Source organism: Propithecus coquereli, unplaced genomic scaffold (genome assembly GCF_000956105.1).
Source record: "Propithecus coquereli isolate 6110/MARCELLA unplaced genomic scaffold, Pcoq_1.0 Scaffold773, whole genome shotgun sequence".
NCBI classification, from domain to species: Eukaryota; Metazoa; Chordata; class Mammalia; order Primates; family Indriidae; genus Propithecus; species Propithecus coquereli.
This window is the reverse complement of record NW_012153874.1, coordinates 590,976-602,929: the sequence shown is the minus strand read 5'-3', so window position 1 is coordinate 602,929 and position 11,954 is coordinate 590,976. Positions and strand designations below refer to the sequence as shown.

Sequence of the window (11,954 nt, the reverse complement as noted above, 5' to 3'; positions counted from 1 at the left end):
TGGCGTGTGACCCGGTGTCGACGTGCTCATTCTCCCGGCAGCAGGGAGGGGCACCAGGCCCGCCAGCGCCCAGATTCACTCCAGGGCTGACTTCAGGCCTTTGTGAAGCAGACACATCAGCCTCCAGAAAAAACATTAGCAATCTGCTAATGAAGTAGTTCGGACAATCATGAAGCCCCTGGATAGGATTTTTCTTCTTAGAAATATTTAACTTGGTATCATTTATCAAATGCCCATTAGCACAAGTGCAAATACTTTAAAACGATGCCTCACGGTATGACTTTCTTCTAGCATCATGCTTCTTCCGTGCCACCCTTTTAAAATGAGAACTCTTACCTATGTAACTGAGTAAGACGGGGAGAAATACTAAGCCATGGGTGGCTCCCAGTAACACCATAGCTAAATACATCCTGAAGTAAAATATCTGGAAGATTTGAGATTTGGCAAAGGCCAACACCATGATCCCACCAAACTTTGTAAGTGTGATTCCACTGAATACCTAAAAGAAGAGATACGGTGTTAGAAACCACTTTTATCAACCTATAATGGAATACTTCCTCATGCAGGGATTTCTTAATATTCAAGGTGCAAAGTAATGAGGTACTGAACCCCGGCTTTCAGAGTTACTGAGAAGGAACACTACATTCCACCCCAAATTGTTTTATTTGCTACTGTATAGGGGCGGGGGAGGTATTATAAGGGTAAAAGCTGTGTATTTTGCATAGACACCAGTATTGTCTCTAAACTGAAATAACATATTTAAGTATCAAAAACTGTCACAAGACAAAGTTTCGGTTCTCATTCTCACACTATTCTGTGTGGTGACTAAAGGCCAACCAGGATACACAGCTGAACGGACAAGGCTCTCCAGACACCAGCCACAAATCGCACCCTGGGTTCTGGAACCGGGGCGCTCCCTTGCTTTCAACACATGGCGCTGGCCTGTGTTCTATTAATAAATGGACAAAACTTTCAGCTCCCTCAAGTCTAACTTTTCTGTTGTTTTCCTACTTCAACCACACTGCCACCTACAAAGCAGTCACACCAACAGGTGTGTTCTGCAGAGTGTCAGCTCCGTACAAGACGTGGCTACTCCAGGCATTGCCTGAAAGCTTGTCATCCTCAGGTGCTGTTTCCCAGTAAGGGACTGAAATTCTGCAGTCACCGAGCGGGCACTTGCCGTTTGGTTTCTGCCCACGTGCCCTGCTCGGGATACTCACGGAGCTGCCCATGTGGGCGAGCGCCTCCTCCGCTCGGGCCACGCGGCTTCCTTTCGTGCTCACTGTGAACGCTCTGGTGATGTGGCTGCAGAACTCCACGGAGATGCCACAGCTCTGAAATAAAGTGCTTCCTTGAGGAGGTTTCTCTTCTGCTGAAAATCCTAAGCAGCCACCCCTCTCCCAGGATGAGGGGTCACCAGGCACCCTGGTGCTGGAGGAGCCCCGAGCATCCCCTCTGACTCACAATATGAGGCCCCATCACACCAACCTAAGTTGCACCAGGAAACTTTTGGGACCCTCTAGGCAGAGCCCAAGGCTCCTGTTTTCCATGGCGCATTTGCTTTTATCAGGGGAAGCTGTTAAAACCCTTTAAGGTCACCCCTTCTCCACTGAGCCAGCATACTGTCATGACTTCTTTACTTGGGGCCTCACTACCATGCCACCTGAAGCAGGGTTCATGTCTGAAAGGACAGCTGCACTGTCTGTATTTTCCATGAATACCTTCTTGCATACTCACAGCTTCAAGAATTTTTTTTTTTTTTAAGATAGAGTCTCGCTCTGTTGCCTGGGCTAGAGTGCGTCAGCCTAGCTCACAGCAACCTCAGACTCCTGGGCTCAAGCGATCCTCCTGCCTCAGCCTCCCAAGGAGCTGGGACTATGGACATGTACCACTATGCCTGGCTAAGTTTTTTAGTAGAGATGGGGTCTCTCTCTTGCTCAGGCTGGTCTCAAACTCCCGACCTCAAGCAATCCTCCCGCCTTGGCCTCCCAGAGTGCTAGGTTTATAGATGTGAGCCACCGTGCCCAGCCAAGACTGACTATTGAAAAGCAGCTGGCAACCTTAGGGGAGGCACTGGTCACAGTCCCATGGGGGGGGGGTTGGTTTACAATTTTCTAAATAAAAATTAACATCTTGTTGTCAATAGGCTACCTGCTTTTGCAATCCCTTCAGAATAACGAATTACAGGCAGAATACCTCGGCCATGAAATCACATTTCCGTTGTTCAGGTCTCACTGCCATGCCCCCAGAAGCATATGAACCCCACTAATACAGATACAAGGAACAAGAAAAGAAACTGAACAGAAATTATCCTTAAGGTACTTTTGTTCCCAGATGTCCCCTCAATACTTCCTTCCATGCCCTGTCCTGACTCCATCTATCGCTTGTCCCACCTCTCTGTGCGCCAAGAGCCAGACTTGGTATTTTACTCCCATTTTAGGGTTTATGTGGAATCCAAGAAACAATTCACTTAGGTGACACAGGCGTGAGGGACAACTGGAGAGTGGACGAGGACTCACCATCACCAGGTTGACCAAGGACACTGCGTTCAGATTGATGCCCCAGAGCCACATAACTCCGAACATGTTGACCAAGACCATGGCGATGGTGGCACACATGATGACTGCGGACCACAGCTCGCAGCCCAGGAGAACCGTGGCCACCAGAAATACTGCTCCCAGGGACACGCCGAGGTTGAAGATTGTGTCGTCAATGATGGTCAGGTACTGTTCGTAGAAGACATAAAACACACTGGAGAGGAGGGGGAGACCCCGTTAAAGCTCGCTCTCACTCCTGGGACCCCACATTCATCCTGCCGCTGCTGCGAGCTGTGACTACCCTGAGAGCCAGCCCTTGCAGAAAACCTCCAGGGCTGTTTGCAAGACTCATCTAAAGTAATAAAACTGGATCTCTGATGGCCACTGAACACCCAAAGAAGGGCCTAATGATGATCCAAAATATGTATTTTATAAAGTTTCTGCTTGTTGAGTCCAATCTATGCTACTTTATACAGACATTTACAGACAGTATTCCACAGCACTTAGGTCAAGTGGGGTCTGTGCGTGGCCTGGGGAGAAAATGCTTTTTATTTATTTTTTGGCAAAGTTAACCAGTTCTTCCCAGGAATTAGGACACGTACTCTGAGAACTTCTTTTAAAGGAAAACAGGCTGTCTTGTCTTAAGTGAGATCATGGTGTTGGAGGAAAACAAAAAAAATCACTGTTTCTTCTACTTTTCTATGGTTTCCAAATTCAGTATTTCACACGTAATACTTTTCTTGCCAGGAAAAAAAAGCCCAATGTGAAAAAGAGAAGTTTACATAAAAGCACTGTCTCAATCAGTGGCTGGGTATACTGGTCAGTTGCTGGCCAAGAACGTCGCCTGGCCCGTCTGTGCAGCCTGCGCTCCACGTGCCCTGCCCTGTGCTACCGTACAGCGTGTGGCCTGCAGGCCATGAGGAAGCACAGACGCCAAGGTCTGTGTCTCCTGCCCTCATACCTCGGCAGGGGCTCAAGATTCCGCCCCCCATGCCATTGCCCTCGATATGCTTCACCTGCACTCAGGACCCCAGGCGTCAGAGCCAAAGCCTGGCAGTGGCACCCACAGGGGAGCGCCAGGCTTTACCTGTACGGGAAGACGCGGTAACTGCTGCCGTTGATGCCCATGGTTTCGGTGATGTTACTGGCTATGAGTCGGGCTTTTTTCATAGCGTCAATAAAGTCGGCAGGGGTCTGAAGCACGGTGTGGTAGGTCATGAAGTATGTGGCTCCGACCCCAGTGTCGTTGCCGAGGATGTTAACTGCCGAGCTGTAAGCAGCATGTCCCCTGAGAGAAGAGTCAGTGGGTGTCAGAAAGGCCACCCCTTGCAAAGTACTGGCAGAATCTGCGCGTGCGAGGCTGAGCGGAATCACTGAGCCTGGGCCCAGGTCAGGGCTGGCTGTACATTGGGGGACGGAGGAGGCCTCCTGACAGGCACGGGGAAGGTTTAGCTTATTCTCTCCCAGCCTGGCTTTTCATTATTGCTTTGGTTTCTGCGGTGCACAGCTGCTGTTGTTTCTCTGTGTGATTTGGCTTGTAATCAAACACAGTTTATTCAGTCCTGTTGTGTAACAGGAAACAAGGAGGGTAAAGGGCCCTGGAGTCAATTTCAGCCCTGTGACCCTGGGCAAAGTTACCTAATTTGAGCTTCATCTCCTCTTTTGCACATGGGTACACGACCACGACTCACAGGCCGTGTGATAAATGACATAATGTCACTGAGGTGCCTGGCACGGCACTGCACATGGGAGGCTCCCTGAAATGGTGGCTGCTGCCTTCATAAAAACAGAAGCCCTTCAATTTGTTTCATGTAGGTCAGAGAATTTAGTCTGCAAGCAAACCGAGCTGCAAGACTCATTTCTATTTTATTTTTAGAAGGAGTTGGCCCACAGTACTGAGTACGGATCTCAAAACACAGACATGATGTATACGATTAACTGATGTGACTCATTTATATTCTTGTGTAAACAGTTATGTCCAGGGTTTACCTAACATACATGCGGATACTCATCTTTCGCCTACAAAAGCTTCCAAATCAATCCCTGGAGACTTCTAGTCATCTTCACTATTTCCGGGACAGATGTCTGGCTTCTGTGGGGACTGGCTGTCTGCCTGGACAGGGGAGTTAGACAGCCCACAACCTCACACAGGGACAGGCTGGCAAGGAGCAGGGGGGCTAAACAATGCAACCTTCCTCTAGGATAGCATTACCAAAGGAAGACACCGTCCCACGTGCCATCGGCGCAACTGAACAGACCGAAGTTCTTCCGTGTTCTGAACCACCAGTGTGTTCGTCCTCCCCTCAGCCCCCCTAGTGACGTGTGCAGGAATCCACGTCCATTCACGCACCCAGGGGGCCAGGACACAGAGAGATGCACAAGGGGAGAATATCCAGGCTAGGACGGACTCAGCTGAAACCTGTGAGGTGTTTTCTTTTGGTTTCTACTTTCGCAAAAGGACTGCCTGGGTCAGGGTGGGGTGGGGCGACAGAAAAGGACTTTCCTGTGCAACTATTTTCACCCCAGTCCTCCCCTAGGTTTCCACAGCAAATGAAAGCTGAAGTGGGCACTTATCTGAAACGGCTCCCCAGCACCTACCCTTTGCCACACTTGGGGTTGGGGTTATCAGAAAGGAACATGGGCAGGAATCTCATGAAGTCTCCACCCTGAGGCCTCTGTTTGCCCTCCGGAGTCAGAGGCCTGCAGCGGATGCAGTCGGGGTCAACCACTAGCAGAAACGCGGACAGAGGGACAATCGTTAGAAGAATGGTCACTACCTTTTTTTCTTTTTCTTTAACCAATTTACTCTTGAGTACCAGTAGAATTTTTTAAGAAACATTTAACAATACTGATAATGAGGGAAATTACTTTCCTCAATCTTTCCCCTTACTCAAAAGCTTCGGCCAGGCCGGGCGCGGTGGCTCACGCGTGTAATCCTAGCTCTCTGGGAGGCCGAGACGGGTGGACTGTTTGAGCTCAGGAGTTCGAAACCAGCCTGAGCAAGAGCGAGACCCCGTCTCTACTAAAAATAGAAAGAAATTAATTGGACAACTAAAAATATATAGAAAAAACTAGCCGGGCATGGTGGCACATGCCTGTAGTCCCAGCTACTCGGGAGGCTGAGGCAGGAGGATCGCTTGAGCCCAGGAGTCTGAGGTTGCTGTGAGCTAGGATGACGCCACGGCACTCTAGCCAGGGCAACAGAGTGAGACTCTGTCTCAAAAAAAAAAAAAAAAGCTTTGGCCACATGTAACTTCCATAGTTTAGTAAATTTGAAATATCGATTTCATCTTAAGGCAGACTATACAACATTTTCTTCCCTCAAGCAGATTTCCTGAGAGGCAACTGGTGTAGTCACGATAGGATGAGAGACCAGAGTCCCCAGTCATGGACCTTGTTCAGCCTGCAGCCCCGAATGGGGCCCCGAGACAGAAACGTGACATATCTCAGTGTGAATGACAGAGGAAAGGGACGACGACAAAGGGAATGAGACCCAGCTCTGGCCTATGACTAGGTATAAATTGCAAAATGCAAATGATTTTTAAATGATAATGTTAACGTTTTTCAGAAAAAAGGGAAAGATCTGGATGAAGAGATGGAAGTACCTGAAGCATTGCAGAACTGGCCACTGGTATTGTAGACCCTACAGCAAGTAGACAGTGGCCTCACCCAGTCGAAATAATCGTCGATCCAGGACGAGGGGGCAAAGCCTATTCGGGTACTAGAGAGGAGAGAAAGAATTACTGCCTTACTCACGGGGAGGAACTGTTTAGATTCAGTACTTCTCCTTAAAACCTAACTTCCTTTTCTATGTTTGTATTGCTACCAGGCAAAAGAAAAACTATGTTAGCACTTAATGAAAAAAACCTTCAAGTATTAAGTGGTACATTAGTCCTTTAAGAGGTTTTGCTCACGTAAAGCTACATTGAACATACATTTTGAACAAAAATAACTTCTCCAAGAAAGTCTGTTTTCAGGGAGACATTTCAAGCTGACTCCCAGGCCGAGAGCCCTTCTGGCTGCCTGGGCCGAAGTGCGGGACGACGGGGTAGTACTGACTAGTTGTCCAGCTGCGCCGCGTTAAATATCTGCTGCACCAGGGAGTCGTTGTTGCAGCCCACGCCGCCGCACACCATGTTCTGCCCCTTTGGAGAAGTATAGTCGTGCCCTTCCTCCAGGACGAAGTACACAGGTGGACCCGCATGCAGGTACTGACTGAGGGATTTGAGATAATCCACCACGTAGGAGTCCTGAAAGAAAGATGGAAGAGCAGGAGAAAGGATGAACGCTCTGACAGTCAGCAGGCCAGAGGAGGGTCACTAAGAACAAGGAAGACACTGCTGGGAGGCTCCTGGCCAAGATGCCCTAGCTCGGACTCTGACTCCTGACATAGCCAGCCTTCCCCGCGCCCTAGGGTGCTTCTCCTGCTAGTCCCACGATCAGGAGGAAACGTCATGAGACTGGCTGCTTATGCTCTGTGGCTCTGCCCCAGAGGGTCTGAGTATCCAGAATGCCAAGGTGACCCACATTGACATAGCTTTGGGGCAGTTCCCATAACACCGGAGAACCTGTCACCATCTGCATTTAGAGGCTTTAGCTCGAAACACCTGCATGCATGCTTTGAAAAATTTATTCATTAACAGTTCAACAAGTTAAAATTAAAAAGAAAGCATCTTACGTCTGGCATTGAAAGATGCTGATCCAATCCAATTTCCACTTTGTTCAGGACTGCGATACTGAATGACAGAACACCCACAAAAACTGCTATCTGGAATGAAAGTGAATTATAAGACAGTGATTACCTATTGTAATAATGAGCTTAAAAACAGAAATAAATTCTTAAACACAAAAAGCAGGAGTTTTCGAAACTGAAAAGCATGTTTAAATGACATGGTAAGACAACAGAAAGTATGGGGCAGTGGCTGAGATCACAGTATCCAGAGTTCAAGTTCCTGGGTTCAAATCCTGACTCTGCCACTTAGGAGCTGAGTGAGTTTGGGCAGGCAAGTCATTTCACCTCTCTTAGTTTCTATTTCCTCATGAGTGAACCGGGAAAAATAAAAGACTGATTGCTAGAAACTAATTTACATTCTTTTAGAGAAGTGATGAGTTATCACTGATCACTGTTGGCTACGTTGGTACAGAAGCTATAAAAAGCTCCCTCAGTTGCTGGGGACGAGGCTTGGGGGGAGGTGGGTGATTAGCACAAAGGAGCTGTGTGCGCTGATGGGACAGTTCTGTGCCTCGATTGCAGTGGTGGTTACAGGAATCCACGCACATGATAAAATGACACAGAACTCACATACACGCACGCAGTGCCAATGTCAAATGCCTGGACCTGATATTGTGCTACTAAGATGTACCATTGGAAGAATCTGAGTGAAGGCTGCCTGTGTCCTCCCTGCGCTACCTTGGACACTTTCTGTGAATCTAATTATTTTAAAATAAAAACTTAAACTCTTATAGTGGCTGATAAAAACTGGCTAGAAAAATACTTTATCTATTGTTATGTATCTGCTTTTGCATTTTTGTATATATATTTAACGTGTCAGAGTCTCCTTCTCAAGCTGTCTGATTTCTTAGAAGGCATGTGACAGTCTGTTGTGGGGAAAAGAAAGAGAAGAACCGCAGATAAGCACGTACCACAATCGGCCGCATCCACTCCTTCAGCAGAAGTGGGGAATAGGAGTGTTTGAAGAAGCGAAACAAACAGCTCTCTGAGGCCTGCACGCCTGTTCCATCCTCAGCGCCCCTGACACAGCAGAGGATGTCTAGTCGATTTTTCTGAAGGGAAAAAGAGGAACAAAGGTCATAGAAAATACCCTCTGGCTGCTTCATCTAGATTCGAGACTCAAACAGATTACAGTCCTGGTAACAACTTACCTCTTGTCGTTTAATGTCTAACCCCAAGAGACTCACAAAACAGGTAATCTGCAGGAGGAAGTCAATGAAGACGGCCAGTCCCGCAAACAGAGAGAAAGTGTGCACGGCTGGCATCATGGACAGTGCTCCTGCCAGGGCGAGAAGAGAGCCGTGTCACTGCCCTTTACAGCAGGGGCCGCGCTGTAAGTCTCCCATCCACGCGCACACACAGACATAAGGAGCCGGGACAGGCCGAACCCACGAGAAGGCCTGCTGCAAGGCGTGCGGGCTGCCAGCCCAGACTGGGAGAAGAGTCTGTGGGCCCAGTGCTTTCCACAATGGTGTTGGCACCAGACCACTCAGGGAGTTAAAAACGTAGCTTCCTGGGTCCTGGCCCCATCCTCCGTAAACAAGATACAACAGGAATTCAACCCAATTCTACTGCATTCAGGCTCTCAGGCAAATTTATGTGCAGTAAGATTTGAGAACCACTAATATAGGCCATTTCTTAGAGTATCTTCCATGCTTCACTCTGAGAGGGCCAGTATTTTCCATCTGCTGTTATAGCAACAATATCAGCCTCCCAGTGTAGTCACAGCAAGAGACAGTTTACAAGCAAATGAAGATCAAAGGTACGAGGCTAAGACTCAGAAACTACAAACCAATAGCTCATGAATCAGATATATCTTGTATGCCTCACACTATACTGACCCATTTTAGGATTAAAAAACTTTTCAAAAGATAAGTAGGCAAAATTTAACAATGGCATTTTACACAAAAATCTAGATTCACAACTTGATTGAAAACAAACCACAACAGACCTCGCAGCACTGAGCCAGCCACATAGAACTAACTGCCTTCTTAGGCGGGACACGCATACTGAGGGTGCCACAGTTCCCGTTGCTCCCACTGTCCTGCCGAGGTCACTCCAACCCTGAGGCACAGTCTCAGCTGCCATTATCATCACACTTGCATTGGTTTTCTTACGATAGAGATTAAAAGAAGAAAGTTTTTTTGGTTTATTTTTGCACCTGTGTTCATCAGAAGGAACCATACGGGCCACAGGTTTCAAAAGCACATTGCTTTGTGGAAACGAAGACTATGCGAGCAGCATGTCTGCGCTGAAAGACTACCAGCTACGATGGCGCTGTGCAAGACGACCCTGCAGCCATGTAGGCATTTCAGTTTGTGACCTGTGGATGGTGCTTCTTCTCTGGACTGGGTGATTCTACTGCAGCCTCCTCTACAGTAGACAGAATCGCTGATCTCCTACTACACTTCAGAGACGGGGCAGGCAGCCCCCTAGCGAGTCTATCTGGTGACTGCTCCATATGAAAGAAACATAGAAGTGGTGCTGACTTTTGTATTGAGGGAAGACTCAAGAAGCTCTGCTCATTAACAAGGCTGCTTCCACAGTGAGCTGTGTGTACACAGGAGAAAGCAACAGCAAGACACCGCACAGGCGAGTGCCTGGGGATCCGGGAGCTGTGCTTCAGGTTTTACACTGAGGAGGAATCCGCGGCTGCGCAAGGATGTCACTTTCACACTGCAACATTCGCTGTGGCTACTAAAAGGGGGAAGTGGCCATATGCACTCTAGGCCTCTCTCATACTGATCTCAACACTGTCCTGAAACTTAACAGGAGAAGGAAGCCACCTGCAAAGTGATACCCAAGATACTGCCGCCAATTTTTCTGCGGTCCACTCAGTGATGCTTTCCAATTGCAGAATAAAGCTTCAAAAAGGAGGCAACATCCAGAGGCATATTCAAATACCAGATCCTTCTTTTTCCAGGCTCGAACTACAGGATTGGTAGAATTTAAAGCATACTTACCTAAGAAAAATGCTACAGTCTCAGAAAAGGATGACAGGAACATGCTAGGAGCCACTTCTCCTAGGACCCTGCCCAGCTGCTGATCCAGGGTTTCCCCTTGAAGACGTTCATCTCTCTTTAAAAAAAAAAATTAAACACATGGTGTTAGAATTTCCCAGTAACAATGCCACCTCTTTGTTGCCTTGTGTTAACTCAAGGGAAAGGAAGCATGATTAGTAGGTGATTAGCAGTGTCTTCTCTGCATATAAACTTTGATGGGGGACCCCAAAGTTCTCATGTTAATTTGTTCCAAGTATTTCTGAACCACTGAGCTAGGTACCAGGTGAGAAAATCCAGGAAAGACTGGATCATGTTATCAGGAAAATACATGGAACAGGCTGCAGGTTGCTGGACCGTTAAATGACACTTGCACATGCCATGGAGCCTCTACTCAGGGCCTGTAAGATGACTGAGACCACTTCCTAAAGCAGCAGGTCATGTGTAGACCTGCCTTTTGTTTTGTTTTGTTTTATTTTGTTTTGTTTGAGATGGAGTCTTGCTCTGTCACCTGGGCTAGAGTGCCCTGGAGTCAGCCTAACTCACAGCAACCTCAAACTCCTGGGCTTGAGTGATTCTCCTGCCTCAGCCTCCCAAGCAGCTGGGGCTACAAGCGTGTGCCACCACACCTGGCTAATTTTTCTATTTTTAGTAGAGACAGGGGTCTCACTCTTGCTCAGGCTGGTCTTGAACTCCTGACCTGAAGCGATCCTACCACCTCGGCCTCCCAGAATGCTAGGATTACAGGTGTAAGCCACCAAGCACGGCCGACCTTCTGCCTTTTTAGTGGCACTTTTGAACAAATCTACCATTCTCCTATACTATGCTGAGAATCATTTTAACAGCAGTCATACTGTTAAATATTTTCCAAAAGTGTGTTAGCTCTTCTTACATACATGCGAAACAAGATACCACTTAAAACAAAATTCTCAGTTTCTTTCTATTCCACCAACCAAAGAGAAGCGGTAAAATTCTTGGTCCCAAAATGGCCATAACAAGTTGAGAAGCCCAACAAGCCATATGGGGAAAGGAAACACAGCCCCTCACTGGCCACACTCACAGATGCAGCACTGAAGAGCCACTCATGGACCCTGGTACTTGGACAGTTGCCAGGCTCCGTGAGAATATGGAAATATACCTGGTAGGTCTGCACCAGAATGAAGATGTTGTCCACCCCAACAGCCAGCACCAGGAACGGGATGACTTCAATCACGATGAGGGTCAGGGGGATCCCAACGTAGCTGAAGATGCCCAACGAGCACGTCACCGAACTCAACACGATCAGGATGCCCGCGATGCCTAGGGAGACCTTCGAGTCCACCTGAGGGATGTGGCAAAGACATAGGTCAGTCACTGGCCAAAGGGTTTTCTGTCCTATTTGTTATTTTTTTACATGGGTATATCCAGTCTAGACTTAAAAGTATAATTCTCAGTTTGAGAGAAGATATGAAAAAATTTCTAGGTCTTCCCTAGCAATGTATTTTACAAGCTTACATTCTTAGGTGATGGAGTGAACAAATCAGAAAAAATTGGATTATGTAAAATAGACTTTAAGATAAACCAAAAAATTGGAACTGAAGAAAACAGATGCAGGAAACAGAAAAGTTACATACAATTAAAACGGGGATTTAAGGCAGTTTTGAACACAGTGAATCAAGAGTAAATAAAGGCAAAAACATGACATCA

At 47.4% G+C, this 11,954-nt stretch overlaps 1 protein-coding gene across 1 annotated transcript in view; it reads right to left on the bottom strand.

Moving 5' to 3' along the window:
• The window catches only part of NPC1 (Niemann-Pick disease, type C1), a 32,825-nt gene that overhangs the window by 784 nt on the left and 20,087 nt on the right, over nt 1-11,954 (bottom strand). The window contains exons 12-23 of the mRNA XM_012662675.1: nt 11,407-11,621; nt 10,233-10,347; nt 8,421-8,548; nt 8,181-8,321; nt 7,216-7,305; nt 6,597-6,787; nt 6,143-6,258; nt 5,136-5,265; nt 3,625-3,825; nt 2,520-2,751; nt 1,221-1,334; nt 337-499 (exon numbers count right to left, since the gene is read on the bottom strand). Coding sequence (XP_012518129.1) covers nt 337-499; nt 1,221-1,334; nt 2,520-2,751; nt 3,625-3,825; nt 5,136-5,265; nt 6,143-6,258; nt 6,597-6,787; nt 7,216-7,305; nt 8,181-8,321; nt 8,421-8,548; nt 10,233-10,347; nt 11,407-11,621 — 1,836 coding nt within the window. The remainder of the gene's footprint in view (nt 1-336; nt 500-1,220; nt 1,335-2,519; nt 2,752-3,624; nt 3,826-5,135; nt 5,266-6,142; nt 6,259-6,596; nt 6,788-7,215; nt 7,306-8,180; nt 8,322-8,420; nt 8,549-10,232; nt 10,348-11,406; nt 11,622-11,954) is intronic.